The 15,208-nt window shown below is 48.6% G+C and overlaps 1 protein-coding gene across 1 annotated transcript; it reads right to left on the reverse strand.

Annotated features, from left to right (window-relative positions):
• Positions 1-7,542: 7,542 nt before the first annotated feature.
• Positions 7,543-13,689, reverse strand: LOC117053180. The gene is made up of 10 exons (XM_033160740.1): positions 13,607-13,689; positions 9,876-9,955; positions 9,473-9,504; positions 9,215-9,322; positions 8,917-8,999; positions 8,668-8,767; positions 8,487-8,570; positions 8,151-8,255; positions 7,802-7,853; positions 7,543-7,568 (listed from the first exon to the last, which is right to left on the reverse strand). Exons 1-10 carry the CDS (start codon positions 13,687-13,689, stop codon positions 7,543-7,545), a joined length of 753 nt encoding a protein of 250 aa, XP_033016631.1.
• Between the last annotated feature and the right edge of the window lie 1,519 nt (positions 13,690-15,208).

Raw genomic sequence — 15,208 nt, forward strand, 5'->3', positions numbered from 1 at the left:
TTCTTACTCAAGCACTTTTGTCTCAGCTTAAGTCTGACACCAAAAGTAGATCAAGTTGGGAAGAAAGGCAGAAGAACGAGGGGTGGGAAGTTTGGGAAGGTCCCCTTTCCCTTCGCGTTTTGGTGTAAAAATCACGGGGCAGTCTCACAAATAAACACGGCAGCCTTACTCTGGCCCTACACTGTCACACACTGATCTAGTGTAAAGCAGGGGTCGGCAACCTAAGGCCCATGGGCCACAAGCGCCCCACGGGGGTTGTTTAACCGCCCCCGAACCAAGCCGCCCGCTCGGCGAGTCCCCACGTGCTGCGCTAAACCGGCACGGCGCATGGACTCGCTTCCGCAACGCTGGAATTGCATCTGCGCAGACGCTGATGCTGGAAATTGGGGGGCGCGGGCGCGATCCGGTCCACGGAGGGATCTCCACTGGAGTGAACCGGCCCAGGCGAGGTAAACCTTGCCAACCTCTGGTGTAAAGGCTCTTTTTCCAAGCCCTGTGGTTGCGTATCGAGGACCTCAAGCCACCCCCCCCCCCAATGACTTGACACAGGAGACATAATTTTTGTTTGGGTTTTTGGCAATAATTTAGGCCACAACTTTATTTAAATACAAATTCGGTGAGTGGTTGCGTAGGCATTGGTTCAGACTACTGTCCTACCGGGACAGAGGCTGGCCTAAAACCAGTGATTGGGAGAATGCCGCTGAGGAGAGTTAAGGAGCGGGGGGAAACAACACTTCCCTCTCCCCATGGTCCCGGGGACTCGGCCACGGCCCTAACCCCTACCGGGGGCTTCGGACAAAGCATAAGAGTCGCCGGATTCCTTTAACGGAATTCCCAGCATCATCATGATTCTGGATGGGCACCGCCCAAACCAGCAATCCACACAGGAACCAATGCCTAACCGCCAACCTTACAAGTTGTGACAAGTTGCTACTGCAGTAAGCAAAACCAAATGGCAACAGCCAATCAGCCAGATGGACAAATTCCTACTGGGCCTCTGCCCCAAAGCAGACGACCCCATGACAGGCAGTTGCAAGGTCAAACACAGAGGCCTAAGAAAAGAGGGGGGGGCGGGATGGGTGATCAGAAGCCAAAGCCAAGAGAAGGATCACCCTGTGTGCAGAGGAATAAATAGGACGCTAAGCTGTCCATCACAAGTTGCAACATTTACTTTTGCCCAGTAACTCCTCTCTGCCCTATAGCTGCTAAGGCTGGCTACCGGCCCCACCCCCACAGGAAGGGATGTGTCTTGCCAGGTCCTGATCGCAACACGTGCTCTTACTCATGGTAGAACCCGATTTCTCATCGGTCACCAGGCCACAGTTCAAATAGTGCTTCCTCTTCCATAGAGAATTTGTCACCCTACCTGGTTCCAGTGCATGTAAAGGATAACATTCCTGTCACTTTAATAGTTTTGCAGAAACACGAATTTTGGCGAGGACAATTTGTGATATCATACCTGAAGTTGAAAAAGTAGCCGTGGAAAAAAAACCCTGCAGCCGTTTGAAGTACAATGATCATTATTGCATTTGCTAAGCCTGTGTGCTCCTGTGTCACAAGACCAGGAGATAACAATGTTGTCTTTTCTCTCTTTACAGTACTTGTCTTCTTTCCTTGCCAGGTTGGTTGCAAAAACAGACCTTAGGCTAATTTCCACGAAGCTGCTTTCACAAGCACTGGGCATGATATCTTTATACAGTTGTAATTTTAAAGGGTATAGCAACTTCTTAATTAAAATGCAATCAGATTTATATTGCAGTCCTTGATTTGGTGGAAAGGTGGGGTGCAAATTTAAATAAATATATAATGAACATCAAATCCAACTTTAAAAGCAGAAATTTAAAAATGTACAGTAATGAGCGCATCATGTTCCATTCGTTGTTTTGGCTGTGGATGTGGAGGCCATAGTCATAATTAGAAAGCATGTTGCTGAACTACAACTCCCATCAACCCTGGAAAGTGTGGCCAGGGATGATGGGAACTGCAGTTGAGTGGCATCTGGAAGACCAAAGATTCCCCATATCTGATGCAGAAAGTGACTGAACTATGCCTCCCACCACATATTTCTTTCCAGAAAAATTAAACACAACTCATTGACAGTAGGGTTACTATTTTTAGAACTTTATTAACTTTTTAACATACCTGTTTATTGAAAAGTGGCATGTAAAGTCGATATTTAAGCCTCAAGAAACATATTTGCTCTTTTAAATGTCCTGAAGCAACAAACAGAATACATGGATTCATGTGGAATTTTGGTTGCGTCTTTAGACCTTTAACCTCCCCCTTAAATAAATTCAGACAAGACTCAAAATTTTGCTTTGGTTTTTGGCAGAATTTAGGCCACAACTTTATTGATTACAGCAAGTGAGTGGTTGCATAGGCTCTGGTTTGACTAGCTCCCCGCACCGTTGCAGGTAGCACTGACCCAGGGCACCAGCATAGGTCAGCCAAGGGTGAACACCTGGAATAGCGGAAAGCCGGGGTCAGGCTAGTGCCCTGGACTCAGGCATGGGCACAACCCCTTGCAGGGTTGACCAAGATAGATGTTTATTCGGCATTTGCGCCCATCATACAATACAATCATACAATACAAAACAAGCAGTCAATCAAAAATCAGATAAAATCAAATAAAACGATAACCCAATACAGGCCGCGGATATAATAACACAACTCACAGGGACCAATATTATCACTTTGATAAAACATATATAAAAAGAATTAAAGTTAAAATTTAGGCACCCAAAACTAAAACCAATGTCTAATTCTATTTTTGAAAAACATATCTAATTATCAGTAATCGGCTGACATCCCATTTTGTCTCTTGTGCGAGATGACGGCTGTTAGGAATCTAGCAACCTGTAGAGTTATATAAGGGTCCACATCTTGGAGAACCCAAGCAAGACGTAGGTCAACTGGCTTATCAGCAATGGACTGAATTATCGGATTTAATATACTGGCACGTATCGATCTGTACATAGGGCAATTGAACATTACATGCTGTAGAGATTCAGTTGATTTGTTTTCACAGGCAAACATAGGAGAAACTTGGCCCTTAGTAAATCTATGACTCAGCACGTTCGATGGAAAAACATTAAACCTAGCTCTAATGAAGGCATAACGATGTGAGCAGGGTTGACCAAACCATTGAGTCCCTGGGTTTCTTCAATGGAATACCCTTCGCATAGGGACGGTGAGAGCATTCTCCCATCCCTATCACCTCAACCAGAGCCTGTCCGCAACCTTACAAGTTGTGACGATCTGCTACGCAGCAGGCGAAACCCAAATGGCAACAGCCAATCAGCCAAGTGGGGAAAATTCCTGCCGTGCCACTGTCCCAACGACAGACGACACACGATGGCATAGCAAGGTCAAGCGCAAGCCCTCAATATAGGGAGAGGTGGGCTGGTGTTCCAATGCACTGGCCCAAAGAGGAAGCTCAGGGGCACATGCATGGGCTTATTGTAAGTCCCTCAATCCGTTTGGCTAGCATCCCATTGGTCTGATTACACCCAGCATCGAGGGACCTACCAATAGGGTGTTGTGGCTATCCAAACGTTCCCACCCACAACACAGGGTTTGGTTGCCGGGTTGCACCGCAACACGTGCCCTCTTTGAGGGAGGACCCGATTTGGCATTCGTCAGTCTAGGCCTAGGGAGACAGCAGAGAAGTGTGCCTTCGGGGTTGAAGTCAAACGACTGGACAGTTGCAGCGCCTGCTGTGGCTGTAGAGACCGATATGGGAGAGACATGTTTTGTTGCAGCTGAGTTAGACGAAGGTGTTTGGTTGTGCCGCTGCAGGTGCACCATGGCATTTCTTCTCTCCGCACTCCTCCCAGCGGTCATTCCTTCCTTTGCTCACTGCTATGGTTGCCCAACCTGACTGATTGTCTCCAGGTGCTGCCGTTGTCCTCCAGGGATTCCCGCACAGTGGGGTTGATGTTGCCAGCCTTCGTGTCTCATTCGCCGACGTCTTTGTAACACAGAGTTGGTGTGCCAACCAGACTTTGGGCTCTCAAATTTCAGTGGCGCCCTGTTTGACGCTAACATTTGGTGCCCCCCCCCAACGCTTCTCATGCTCTGCAGTGTTGTTGTGGCACCCCCTTGTGGGAATTATAGTTTAGCCAGGCGCTGGCATGCCACGCCTTTATATTAAGATAGAATAATTAATATAAGTGTTGGCATACCACACTTAATTAACCAAGCTACAGAGCCCTCAATTGGCACGCCATATGGCTCTGTGGGCATTGTGGGCACCAAGTTGGGAAACACATGTTTAGGCAGAGCAGGAGAACAAAGGAATAGCTGGAAAAGTACTGGGGGATCATGAGGTGTTCAGCGGGAGGGGGTGAGTAAGTGAGAGGAGAGCACGTACACAATGAAGATGTCATATGGGTGTAGCCAAAGGAGCAACTTCCATATTTGTTATTAGAAGGCACACCTTTCCTTATTTGGTCTTTGGAGTTCTCTCTGTATGTTAATGTTTAACCTAGCTGTGAGTTTTCAATAAAAGGAGCCCCCGAGAATGCCTCATGGTGGCCTTCCCTTCACATCATCCTGTTCATCGCGTCAGTTAATTTCCCACAATCAACAATATCTAATATTAGTTTTAATACAGTGGTACCCCGCAAGACGAATGCCTCGCACAACGAAAAACTCGCAAGACGAAAGGGTTTTGCGATTTTTTTGGTTGACCCGCAAGACGAATTTCTCTATGGTCGTGCTTCGCAAGACGAGGCATTCGTCTTGCGCGGTACCACTGTAAGAAGAACCCTCCCGCTTGCGCTGGCCCTCCCTGCTTGCCGCTCACTAACGATCGCCCTCCCCGCGCTCCCCGATCAAACTCCCTACACGCGGCTTCCTCCTGCTCGCCCTCCGCGCGCTGCCCCATCGCACACCTGACACCCGGCTTCCTCCTGCTTGCCTTCCCCGTGCTCCCCATCGCCCTCCCCACACCCGGCTTCCTCCCGCCACCGCCGCTCACTACAGTACTGTAAGTAACCGCTCTCCCCGCTCGCTTTCCCGACACCCGGCCCCGACTGGTTTTTTCCCATAGGAACGCATTAATTAAGTTTCAATGCATTCCTATGGGAAACCGTGCTTCGCAAGACGAAATTTCCGCAAGACGAAAAGACTTGTGGAACGAATTAATTTCGTCTTGCGAGGCACCACTGTATCTAATATTTCACCGTAACACCCCCTGAAGTGCTGTGCTTAACACACGCTACCCTGGAACCACCTCTGTGCCAACAGGCTGGGTGCCTGAAGCCAGTTCCCCATAGAGCCTACTCCTTGGGAGTACGTAAACACTAAGCCAAACCACGGCTAAGCAAAATATCAGAGGGGTAAAGTTGGAATACATGTTTCTCAAACTCCGTAAAAATGTTTTTGTTTTGTTTGCTGTAAACTTCTGAGGAAGGGATTGCAGAAGGCAGAGCTGGATAAATAAATATATATATTTATTTTATGAAATAAAGAATAAATCAAAACGTCATTTTTATTCTGCCAGTTTTATTCTGCCAATTTTATTCTGTACATTAGCAGAAATCTAGGGACATTTCTGCTGATGACTTCTGATGTAGCAGAATGTGTCTGCAGCTGTCCTGTCAGCTGGCAGGCCGTGCAAGAAGCACTTAGGCTGAGTGTTTGGTATTTGTAAGCAGTAACTCTTGTTGCCCTACCTTTGTGTCAAATACGATGGCAAGGCCTTTGAAGCTTCCCAGCTCCATTTTCAAATTGCCAAACGTTGTCACAAGGGTTGTTTCCATCATCTACAATCAATTACGCAACCCCCAATCAGATTAAAAATAAGGAAAATACACAAAGAGCCTTCAATTCAGCGAGAAGGTGATCTGTATTGGCATCTCATTGAGCCTGGGTACCACAACAAGTATATTTAAGGAAATGGTATTTATTTAATGAGAATGGAAAAGCTTGGACACAGCCACAGAACCTGGGACTCAATCGTGATAGAAAGGGTTTGTGGCTCAGCCACAACAATGGAGATTAGCTGAAAACTTAGCTACAAACAGCAACGCCAAGAGTTTTGAAAGCAGGTGCTGTAGTTGGTTGTTACAATGACAGGGCTATGCTTGGCTGGGCGTTGAATCATCCGTGGGGTATAAGGGCATAAATCCCCAAAAATGAACAAAGAAAGTGTGGGGAATACTGGAAGCAGAGCAGCCAGCAAGGACATAATGTTGTGAGAGTGAACAGGCCGCAGCGATCAAGTAAGGAGAAATGGGTTGTGAAATCTGCAAACCCCTTTCTCTTACTTAGCCACATCTGGGCATCCCCTAGAGCAGGCATCCCCAACCTTCGGCCCTCCAGATGTTTTGGGACTGCAATTCCCATCACCCCTGACTGCTGGTCCTGTTAGCTAGGGATCATGGGAGTTGTAGGCCAAAACATCTGGAGGGCCGAAGGTTGGGGGTGCCTGCCCTAGAGTCTTTTTTTAAAAAAAATCATGGCTAAAAAGGGCAATCACAAAAGGTAGAATTTCTGTCCCACTGCCACCCTACAATGACAGGTCATATGCCAAATGACAGGTCATATTAAGGTTACCGGATTTTTTCCCCCAATGAATCCAGGGACACTTTTCAACTTCCTACTACAGTGCTCCCTCGTGTTATGTACCGTCCCCCTTACGAATGCTGCGGGTTATGTGCTCCGCTAACCCGGAAGTAGATGCCCCTTGTTGCGACCTTTGCGCCGGGATGCGAGCGGAAGTCGCGCTCCGGCAGCGCGGCAGCAGCGGGCGGCCCCATTAGAGAAAGTGCGCCTCATGTTACGAGCGGTTTCCTGTTACGAATGGACCTCCGGAATGGATTAAGTACTTAACACGAGGTACCACTGTAATGTGGATTTAAGCCAGGATCTATCCACGTCTTGTGCCCCGACTGGGCTAGGCGAGAAGACTGGAACACCTTCAGCTCAATCCGGATAACTGGACTCACAACTGTGTGTTATGAGCACCTTACTAACTTCAGAGCTCTAATAAATGCTGTGGCTATGTTAACTTGAAACAGTTCTTCTTTATTTCTACAAGCTACAATATATACAGATTATACAGCCTGTATAATAATAATAATAATAATAATAATAATAATAATAACCAGAGGTGGTGGTGAGGAGATTAAGATAAGGTAACCAGATATTTTTCAAAGAATCCGGGGAAACCTTTTTTAAAAAACAGAAAAAAGTTTATTTCCAAAAAATATATTTTAAGAAGTAATATCTTCTCTTCTGTGGTCTCTTCTGTTGTGCGGCCTTCCTCTGGGCCCCCGCCTGATCTCTTGGAGCGCAGTTGTCCTTCCCACTTATCGCATTCAATGAGATATAAAGGGGCACTGGAGCGGAATATTTGCAGCATTTTACCTAGGGAAGCAGGAGAAATTTGTTTCAGTCCCCGGGTAAAGGCAAATCTATCAAAGCTGCTCTTTTAGAAACAATACGCAAACCAAACCACAGCTCTGATCCAAAATGTACATTTATTCAAATTTTGCAATGCAGTTCTCCAATATGATTCTTCCAATATAGTTCTTTCTATATTTCTTCAATGAAGATGTCGTCTGGATGGAAGAGAAGGAGAAGGAGAATTAGATTTTCCCACAGGCCTCCACATTTATACCCATCCTTCAGTCCCAGGTTGGAAATGTAGCTGGAGTCAGTCCAGACGCGGCCCTCCCAGGCCAGGTGGGAAAGACCTGCCAGGCAGGGAGCAGCTTCTGCAGGACTCCCAGCAAGAAGACCTGAGCAAAGAAGGGACAAGGGAGTTGGCTGTCTCCACGGTGTTGGGGCTTACCTTCTTCAGGCTTCAGCCGAAAGCAGGCCAGGTCCGGCCGAATAACCGTCATCTGCAGAGGAAAGAAATATTGGGGTCAGATGGGAGCAAGAGAGCACAGAAGCAGCGCCAAGCCAGGAAAGCCGGGTCTCGCTCTGTCTTGGGCCCAATCCCTTGTTCCAGAGGACCTCCCTGGGTCCTGCAACCTCCTGGGCAGAGGTGGAAGGGCAGCAGCAGCAGGAAAGGGGGCAGGAAAACCCTCTGGCCTCATCCTGGCTCCAGGGACACACACCGCTGCATCACTCAGCGATGTGCTCTTGGAGGGATGGAAGCAACCAGAGAAACGAATAGAAGAAAGCGAGGTACGTACTCTAAGGCGCGGGTATCTGCGGGCAATTTTCAACAGCAATGAAATGCTCCTGGCGGCTAAATCCTGAGCCTCGCCGCTTTCCCCCAGGGCGTATCCTCGGAGGTCCTGCAGGAGGAAAGAGCGCCTCAGAGTCAGGGGCCAGTCTGGCCAAAGTGGCCCCCACTGCCCCCACCACAGAGTCCCTGGCACTTCTGGATCATGAGGGTTTGCCAGCTTTGGTCTTGGACCAAACGGGGGGCCAAACAGGCTCTGTGCCCCAGAAATAGGGCAGTCCGTTGGCTAAGGGACGGGGAGGGGGCAACCCTATAACCACCCCGATGCCATCGGGACACTTACAGTTAGAAGTTGGAGGAGGGTGCCAGGATTAGGCGCTGCTATGAGGAGACTTCCCAAAAGGAGCCTGTAGTGCTGCTTGAGATTCTGCGGGAAAAGAGAGGAGAGTTTGAATGCAGGTTAGAGTCTGCAAGTGTGTGAAAAAAAAGAAGAAGAAAGAGGGAATTCAAGACAAAGGACATACCTCTCGGTCCTCCTCCATTTCTGGGCCCTCCAGTACTGCCTCCAAGGTCCTATGGAGGATCAAACTGAGCATATCGCTGCTGAACTTGGGGTGCATAGTACTGCAGAGATGAAAGGGAGAGGGTTTGACGCTGCCTGCCTCCTCCGAGTCTCCCTTGCCCCCTTCTCCCTCCTGCCTGCTCTTTCCCACCCGGAACTCCCCCTGGAGTTCTCCCCCCACAACCCCACCCATGCCAAAGACCCCACTCACCTTAGCTGGAGGAGGGCCTCCAAGGCAAGGGCCAGGGTGAGGGGGCTCCGAACCCTGGAGTGCTCCAAGGGCCGCAAGATGTCCTGGAAGAGAACAGAGGAAGAAAACCAGCTCTTTCCGGGGCCTCCAAAGGACAGCTCCGACCCCAAACACCAGGCTTGGCTTTCCAGGGGAATGGCAACCCCATGCCCTAAGCCGGCAGGGTGGTCCTCTCCGCAGATGCAGAAGCCCTTCCTCCCTAAAGCCCCTCCTTCCCCCCACCTCCCCGCAGGGGTCCCTCACACCACCCATCACTCACCAGAATGGCTTTGGCCGTTTCCTGCTTGGAGCACTTCAGGGTTCGGAGCTCAGCTGCCTGGCAGCTCTGGATGACCCCCAGGAGTTTCAGCTGTTCCTCCTCCAGCAGCTGAAATGCAAATGTCAGGCTGTCAGTTCTGAGTGGGGGGAGGGCTACTCCGCATCTGAGACTGCAGAGTGGGGGGCAAAGAGCCCAGGCAGTGGGGGGGGGGCAGGTCTAAGGGATCCAGTCCCTGCTCTTGTTTTCTTTGATACTCACCCCTGCGGAAGGGATGGGGAACCGCAGCAGAACTGCAAAAAGAAGGACGTGGGAAGAGGTGAGTACCTGGCAAGGCTATTCCAAGAGTTTTCTCCTGGATTCCAAGTCCTACTGCAGGGGTGGGACACCCCAGGACTTGGGGGCCAATCCTGGCCTCCTTTCCCCAGAATGGGGCACCCCAGGGAAGGTGCCCCTCCCGCTGACAACTGCTCCCCCCCCCAGCCATGCCCCACAGCCCTGCCCCCTGCTTCCTTCATTGGACCCCACAAAACAGGTTGGCAGCTGGGGGTGGGGTGGGTTTCCAGCCCCTGGCCCGATGGACCTTGGCTCGGATGAGGCCATCTGGATCTTTGCATCCTTTGACTAGTTGCCCCCCCCCTGCCCATGCCTGCCACTTGCTCACCTGGCGCCACGGGCTGCTCTGGGCCTTGCTGGGGGGCCACCTTGTGGCAGCAGCTGAAAAGGCGCCTTAAGCACCTGATCCTAGAAAAGATGAGTGGAGAGGAGGAGAAGAAGAGTTTGGATTTCATATCCCGCTTTATCACTACCCAAAGGAGTCTCAAAGCGGCTAACATTCTCCTTTCCCTTCCTCCCCCACAACAAACACTCTGTGAGGTGAGTGGGGCTGAGAGACTTCAGAGAAGTGTGATTAGAAAAATTACAGAAGCATAAAGAAGCTAAGGAGGACAAATGTTATTGAATTAGGTAAGAGTATATATGTTAAATACTGAATTATTTAGAAGGAAAGAAAAGGCATTTAAACTAGATTTTAAAGATGAGAGAGGAAAACTGTAAATTATATTTGATTATGGAATCAGCATGGGGGGGGGGCTGGGGAAGTCATGGAATAGGATTGAATGTATGTTTACCTGACCCATTAGGGGGGTCGGGAATAAGCAATAATTAGAATAATTAGAATATTGAATGGGGATGAATTTAAAATGATTTTAATGGCTCCTGTGAGAGGGGGGCGAGGGTAAATTGCTCCCTCCGGTGGGAGAGGAGGGAGTAGGGAAATGAAATGTTCGACCTTGTAATATTTGTGCTTTTAATTGGAAATTTTTATAAATTTTTAATAATGAGAGACATCCAAGAAGTGTGACTAGCCCAAGGGCACCCAGCAACTGCATGTGGAGGAGCGGGGACACGAACCCAGCTCCCCAGATTACAAGTCTACCACTCTTAACCACTACACCACACTGGCTCAGATGTTGGCAGCCCCAATTACTGGGGGGTGTTTGTGTGTGAGGAGGGGCGTCTGGAGTAGACCAGGAACCACCGCCGAATTGGCAGAACAGAAATACGTATGTGGAGCCTAATCGATCTTTGCCAGCCCACTGTGACCAATTCCTTCCATCTGTCTGCACTTCAGTGACCTGAAGGGCATCATTAGAGCCTGAAAGAGGAACACCCAGCAGCTGCATGTGGAGGAGCGGGGACGCGAACCCAGCTCCCCAGATAACAAGTCTATCACTATCCCACACTGGCTCAGATGTTGGCAGCCCCAATTCTTAGGGGGTGTTTGTGTGTGAGGAGGGGCGTCTGGAGAAAACCGGGAACCACCACTGAATTGGCAGAATAGAAATACGTATATCCTTGCCAGCCCACTGTGACCAATTCCTTCCATCTCTCTGCACTTCAGTGACCTGAAGGGCATCATCAGAGCCTGAAAGAGGCAGCCCAGAGCATGAAGGGCTGGCAGAGAGAGAAAGGAGGCCCCAAGTGCTCTGGCTTCAAGAGCTACGGCCATGCCAGGACCCAGAGAGCCTGGCCCCTTCATTCATGCAGTCAAGCAGTGTATAAATTTCATGAAGCAAATGAAATCAACAGGGAGAGGCGAGAGCTTTGGTCATTAATTAACATTGTTACCGGAATTTATGGAAAGGGGGGGGGTTTCCCCCTGTAGCAGGCACCCTACCCCCCTCCGACTGTACCCCAAATCGACACCTTCACTTCGGCAAAGGTCCCCACAAAACACATCCTGACACAGTCCTTTCCCTTTTCTATTCCAAAGAGTAAATAAGGATAGAGCTCCACCAATCTGCTCAGACTATCCAAATAACTTTCCAATAGCAACCAATGCATGCCGCGAAACAGCCCCCAGCACAAAGCACACAGGCACTGCAACTGCCGACCAGCCGTGGCCTCTGCTCTACAAATAGGAATTCTCACTGGCAAAAGAGGAAAGTCAGAACCAGCCATGAAAACCGATCTTGGTCCATTGAAACTAGTCTTTTGTGTTTCAGTCTAGGCTCTTGTACTACCAACCCAGCTGTACGCTTGTGAACCATGAACCACTTATAAATGCCGTCTCCAACTCCTTGAAAGATTCCATCAATGGTGTCTCTGAAAAATGTGACACATCACTTGGGAAGGCAGGCAAACTAATACCAGTGTCCTGGAAGAAGCAAAGATCACCAGTGTTGAAGCAATGATTCTCCAACACCAACTTCACTGGACTGGCCATGTGGTTCGGATGCTTGATTATCGTCTTCCAAAGCAACTACTCTATTCCAAACTTAAAAATGGAAAGCGTCATGCTGGTGGCCAACAAAAGAGGTTTCAAGACTCTCTCAAGGCCAATCTAAAAACATGTTGTATAAACACCAATGGCTGGGAAACACTGGCCTGCGAGCGCTCCAATAGGAGAACAGCCTTTACCAAAGGTGTCCTGGGCTTTGAAGACGCTTCAACTCAGGACGCAAGGAAGAAACGAGCTAAGAGGAAGGTACGCTTGGCAAACCCTCACTGTGATCAACTCCCGCCCAGAAAACTATGTCCCCACTGTGGAAGGACGTGTGGATCCAGAATTGGCCTCCACAGTCACTCACGGACTCACGGTTAAAACTCACTGTTCATGGAAGTCAATGTTACTCAGCTACGAGTGATAGAAGAAGAGGAGGAGGAAGAGGAAGAGGAAGAAGATATCTGGTCGTAGTCTCGCCTACTGTTGCAGCGGGAAAACCTTCAAATATTCATATAAAAGCAGTCCAACATCAGATAGACACTGTTCCAATGCTGTTCTGCTCAGAAGGATGCTGTAGCACCAGGGGCGGCACTTGGGATATGGCTAGGGGCAGCCATCATCCCTGAAGCATTCTGCCTGGGTGATCATTACTGCCCTCCTGGTCTCTGAGTGCCAGATAGGGGGCCATCTCCAGGACAAGAGTGGATCCAACCTACATGGATTGGGGACTTGGCCAGGTCCATAGGGGGTATTCAACTAGGCTGTGAAACAGGAACAGATAAATAGATTTTCCTTTGCTTTACTGAATGGGTGTAAGGTGGGGGGCAAGGGAGGGACAGGGACAAACCTGATACTCAGGTTGGTTTCCACCGGAAAAACCTCCCCGTTTGTGACACAAATGTGATATATGTGTGACATTTTATTAAAAGGTGTTGTGGTTAAAATGGGCTTCTTTCTGCTTCTTCCATGTGGTAGTTGGAAGTCCTCTTGCAACAGTTCATTGAGTAAAGACCAGGCCTCTCCAGAGAGCCAAGGCTGTGCAGGGGACCCCACCACTCACACACACACACACACCCCAAGATGAAGAGAAAGGGAAGGAATGCTACTTACAGCCTGCCCATTTCGTCCAGGAAAAGATCCCACCCTCCTGTCTAAAGTAGCTAACTTTCTAAATGCCCACCCGAGCCTAAATCTGAACCCAAGCGCAACCCCTGCCCTAAGCCTACACCTAACCCCCGCCCTAACCCTACACTTAACCCTAACTACTCTATGTACAAATAAAAATGTACAAAATATGCACAAAATATGCACAGATGTGCACAAAAATATAAAAAATAAAGAACAAAAATGTAAAAATAAAAAATAAAATAAAAGTGTTAAGACAAAAGAAAAAAAGAAAATGAAAATAAATAAAATAAAAGTAATAAATGAAATAAAAATCAAAATAAGAAAATGGAAAAAAAATGACAAGAAACCAAACTCCTCTCTGAATCGCCACCAACCACCACCAACCACCACTAACTCCTCTCTCTCTCTCTCCACGCCTCACTACAAACCCACAATGGCTGCCTGCAAGTCAGTGGCTTTTAAAGGAGAAGCAAGAGATGTCACAAAGGAGGGGGGGTCCTTGTCACCGTGGCAACCCTCCCCCCTGGACCTGGGCCCACCTGGCCCCTCCTGAGAGGTGATGCTCCTGTGTCAGAACTCGGAGGCACCTGCTCTTCCGCCTGCAGCTGGGCTGCGTATTCATTACGTGTCTTTAGGTGCCTCTTCACCCAGGCCTTGGGCAGTTAAGCAACTATGGCCTCTTAAATGTGTTGGGGGGCTGAAGGTGCTATATCAATGTAATGCAAAAATAATCATTGTGGAACCACCAAGTCCAGAGTCTAAAAGTACCCCCTCTATCCTGTATCTACGGCACCCCCCAAAAGCAGAAGTGCTCACTAAGTCTTGCTTATTCCACGTAGAGTTCTTTCCACAACTCCACCCTGCAGATTGTCTCAGATTAAAGTTTCCATCCCGTGCCTTGTGAGTGGTTTGCTTTGCACTCCGTTTCCGAAATCCTGCTTATTGCTTTATCACAGCGACATTCCACAGTGACGAGAAGAATGCAGACAAGTGAGAGAGAATATCCAGAGAGAAATGAATAACAGGGTGTGGAATGGAGCATCTTGAAAGGGGGCGTGGCTGGCTGGCACCCTGAACAGGAGCACTCTACACTGCAACACTTTGTTGCAGGTCTTCCTTGTAAGATACAGTTCATAAGGAGACTCCAGGGCATATACACCATACATCAAAAGGTCATTTAAAGCGCATAACTTCGCCCAAATAATCCTGGGAACTGTAGTTCAAAGAGCTACAATTCCTGACACCCTTAACAAACTACAGTTCCCGGGAGTCTTTTGAAGGAAGACATGTGCTGTACGCTGCCGATTTACTAAAAGTCAGCCCCCACTGAGGCTTCTACAAGGGACAAGTGTGACAATATTTGGGTCCCACCCCTTTCTTCCTTCAAGCTTATGGTTATTTAGGTAACAATGGGTGCCTTTTACCTCCACCCAAAAATAGTTTATCATAATAAAGATACATGTTCATTGTCTTGCATTTTTGCTTTTGCGGTGGAACAGAATTCCAAAACGGTGCTTGGGAATTTGGAGTTTCAGATCATACACTTGATGGCCGCTTATTATTATTATTAATTTTCATTTATAACAATCCAATAAAAGGACTTGATGGCTTCTTTGGGTGTTCCTGGTTTTCCCAACCTCTGGAACAAACAAGGGAGTCGTAGAGACCTACCCTGAAGCTCTGTCCAACAGCTACCTAGGGCACGTGAAACAAACGGTTCCTACACCTCAAAGGATTCATGTTTTAAGGACCAAACTACAGCTCTTGTGTTTGGAAAACCCCAACCCCAACGACATAATGGAAGGAAGGTGAATGTGGAAAGAGTCAGGACAGGCAGCAGAAGCGACTCCTGGAAACACTGATGAACTTTTGCAGACAAAGCAGATGCTCTTTCCTCCCTTTTCCCTTTCCAGCACCCCAAGGAAGTCCTGTGAGTATCTTTCATTATACAGAGTCAGCCAGAAACGCCAGCAGACCGCGACTCCCTTTCAAAACAGGTTACAGGGTTTAATGACACAGCTCCCTACGCATTCCGGTTTCCTCAACGCTGGATCCCCAGGTGGCAGGGCTGCAGGGTGGGGAGGAGCTCACCCCTCTCTCTGAGACCTGCCCATAGATTTCTATTCAGTCCTCTAAATGCT

The sequence above is a fragment of the Lacerta agilis genome, chromosome 9, assembly GCF_009819535.1.
Source record: "Lacerta agilis isolate rLacAgi1 chromosome 9, rLacAgi1.pri, whole genome shotgun sequence".
Taxonomy (NCBI): Eukaryota; Metazoa; Chordata; class Lepidosauria; order Squamata; family Lacertidae; genus Lacerta; species Lacerta agilis.

Coding starts and splice junctions, on each gene's coding strand:
- LOC117053180 (XM_033160740.1), bottom strand. CDS start 13,689: ATGAATACGCAGCCCAGCTGCAGGCGGAAGAGCAGGTGCCTCCGAGTT. Junction 9,956..13,606: donor CACCTCTCAGGAGGGGCCAG/GTGGGCCCAGGT, acceptor CATCTTTTCTAG/GATCAGGTGCTTAAGGCGCC. Junction 7,569..7,801: donor TCGGCTGAAGCCTGAAGAAG/GTAAGCCCCAAC, acceptor TCTTCCATCCAG/ACGACATCTTCATTGAAGAA.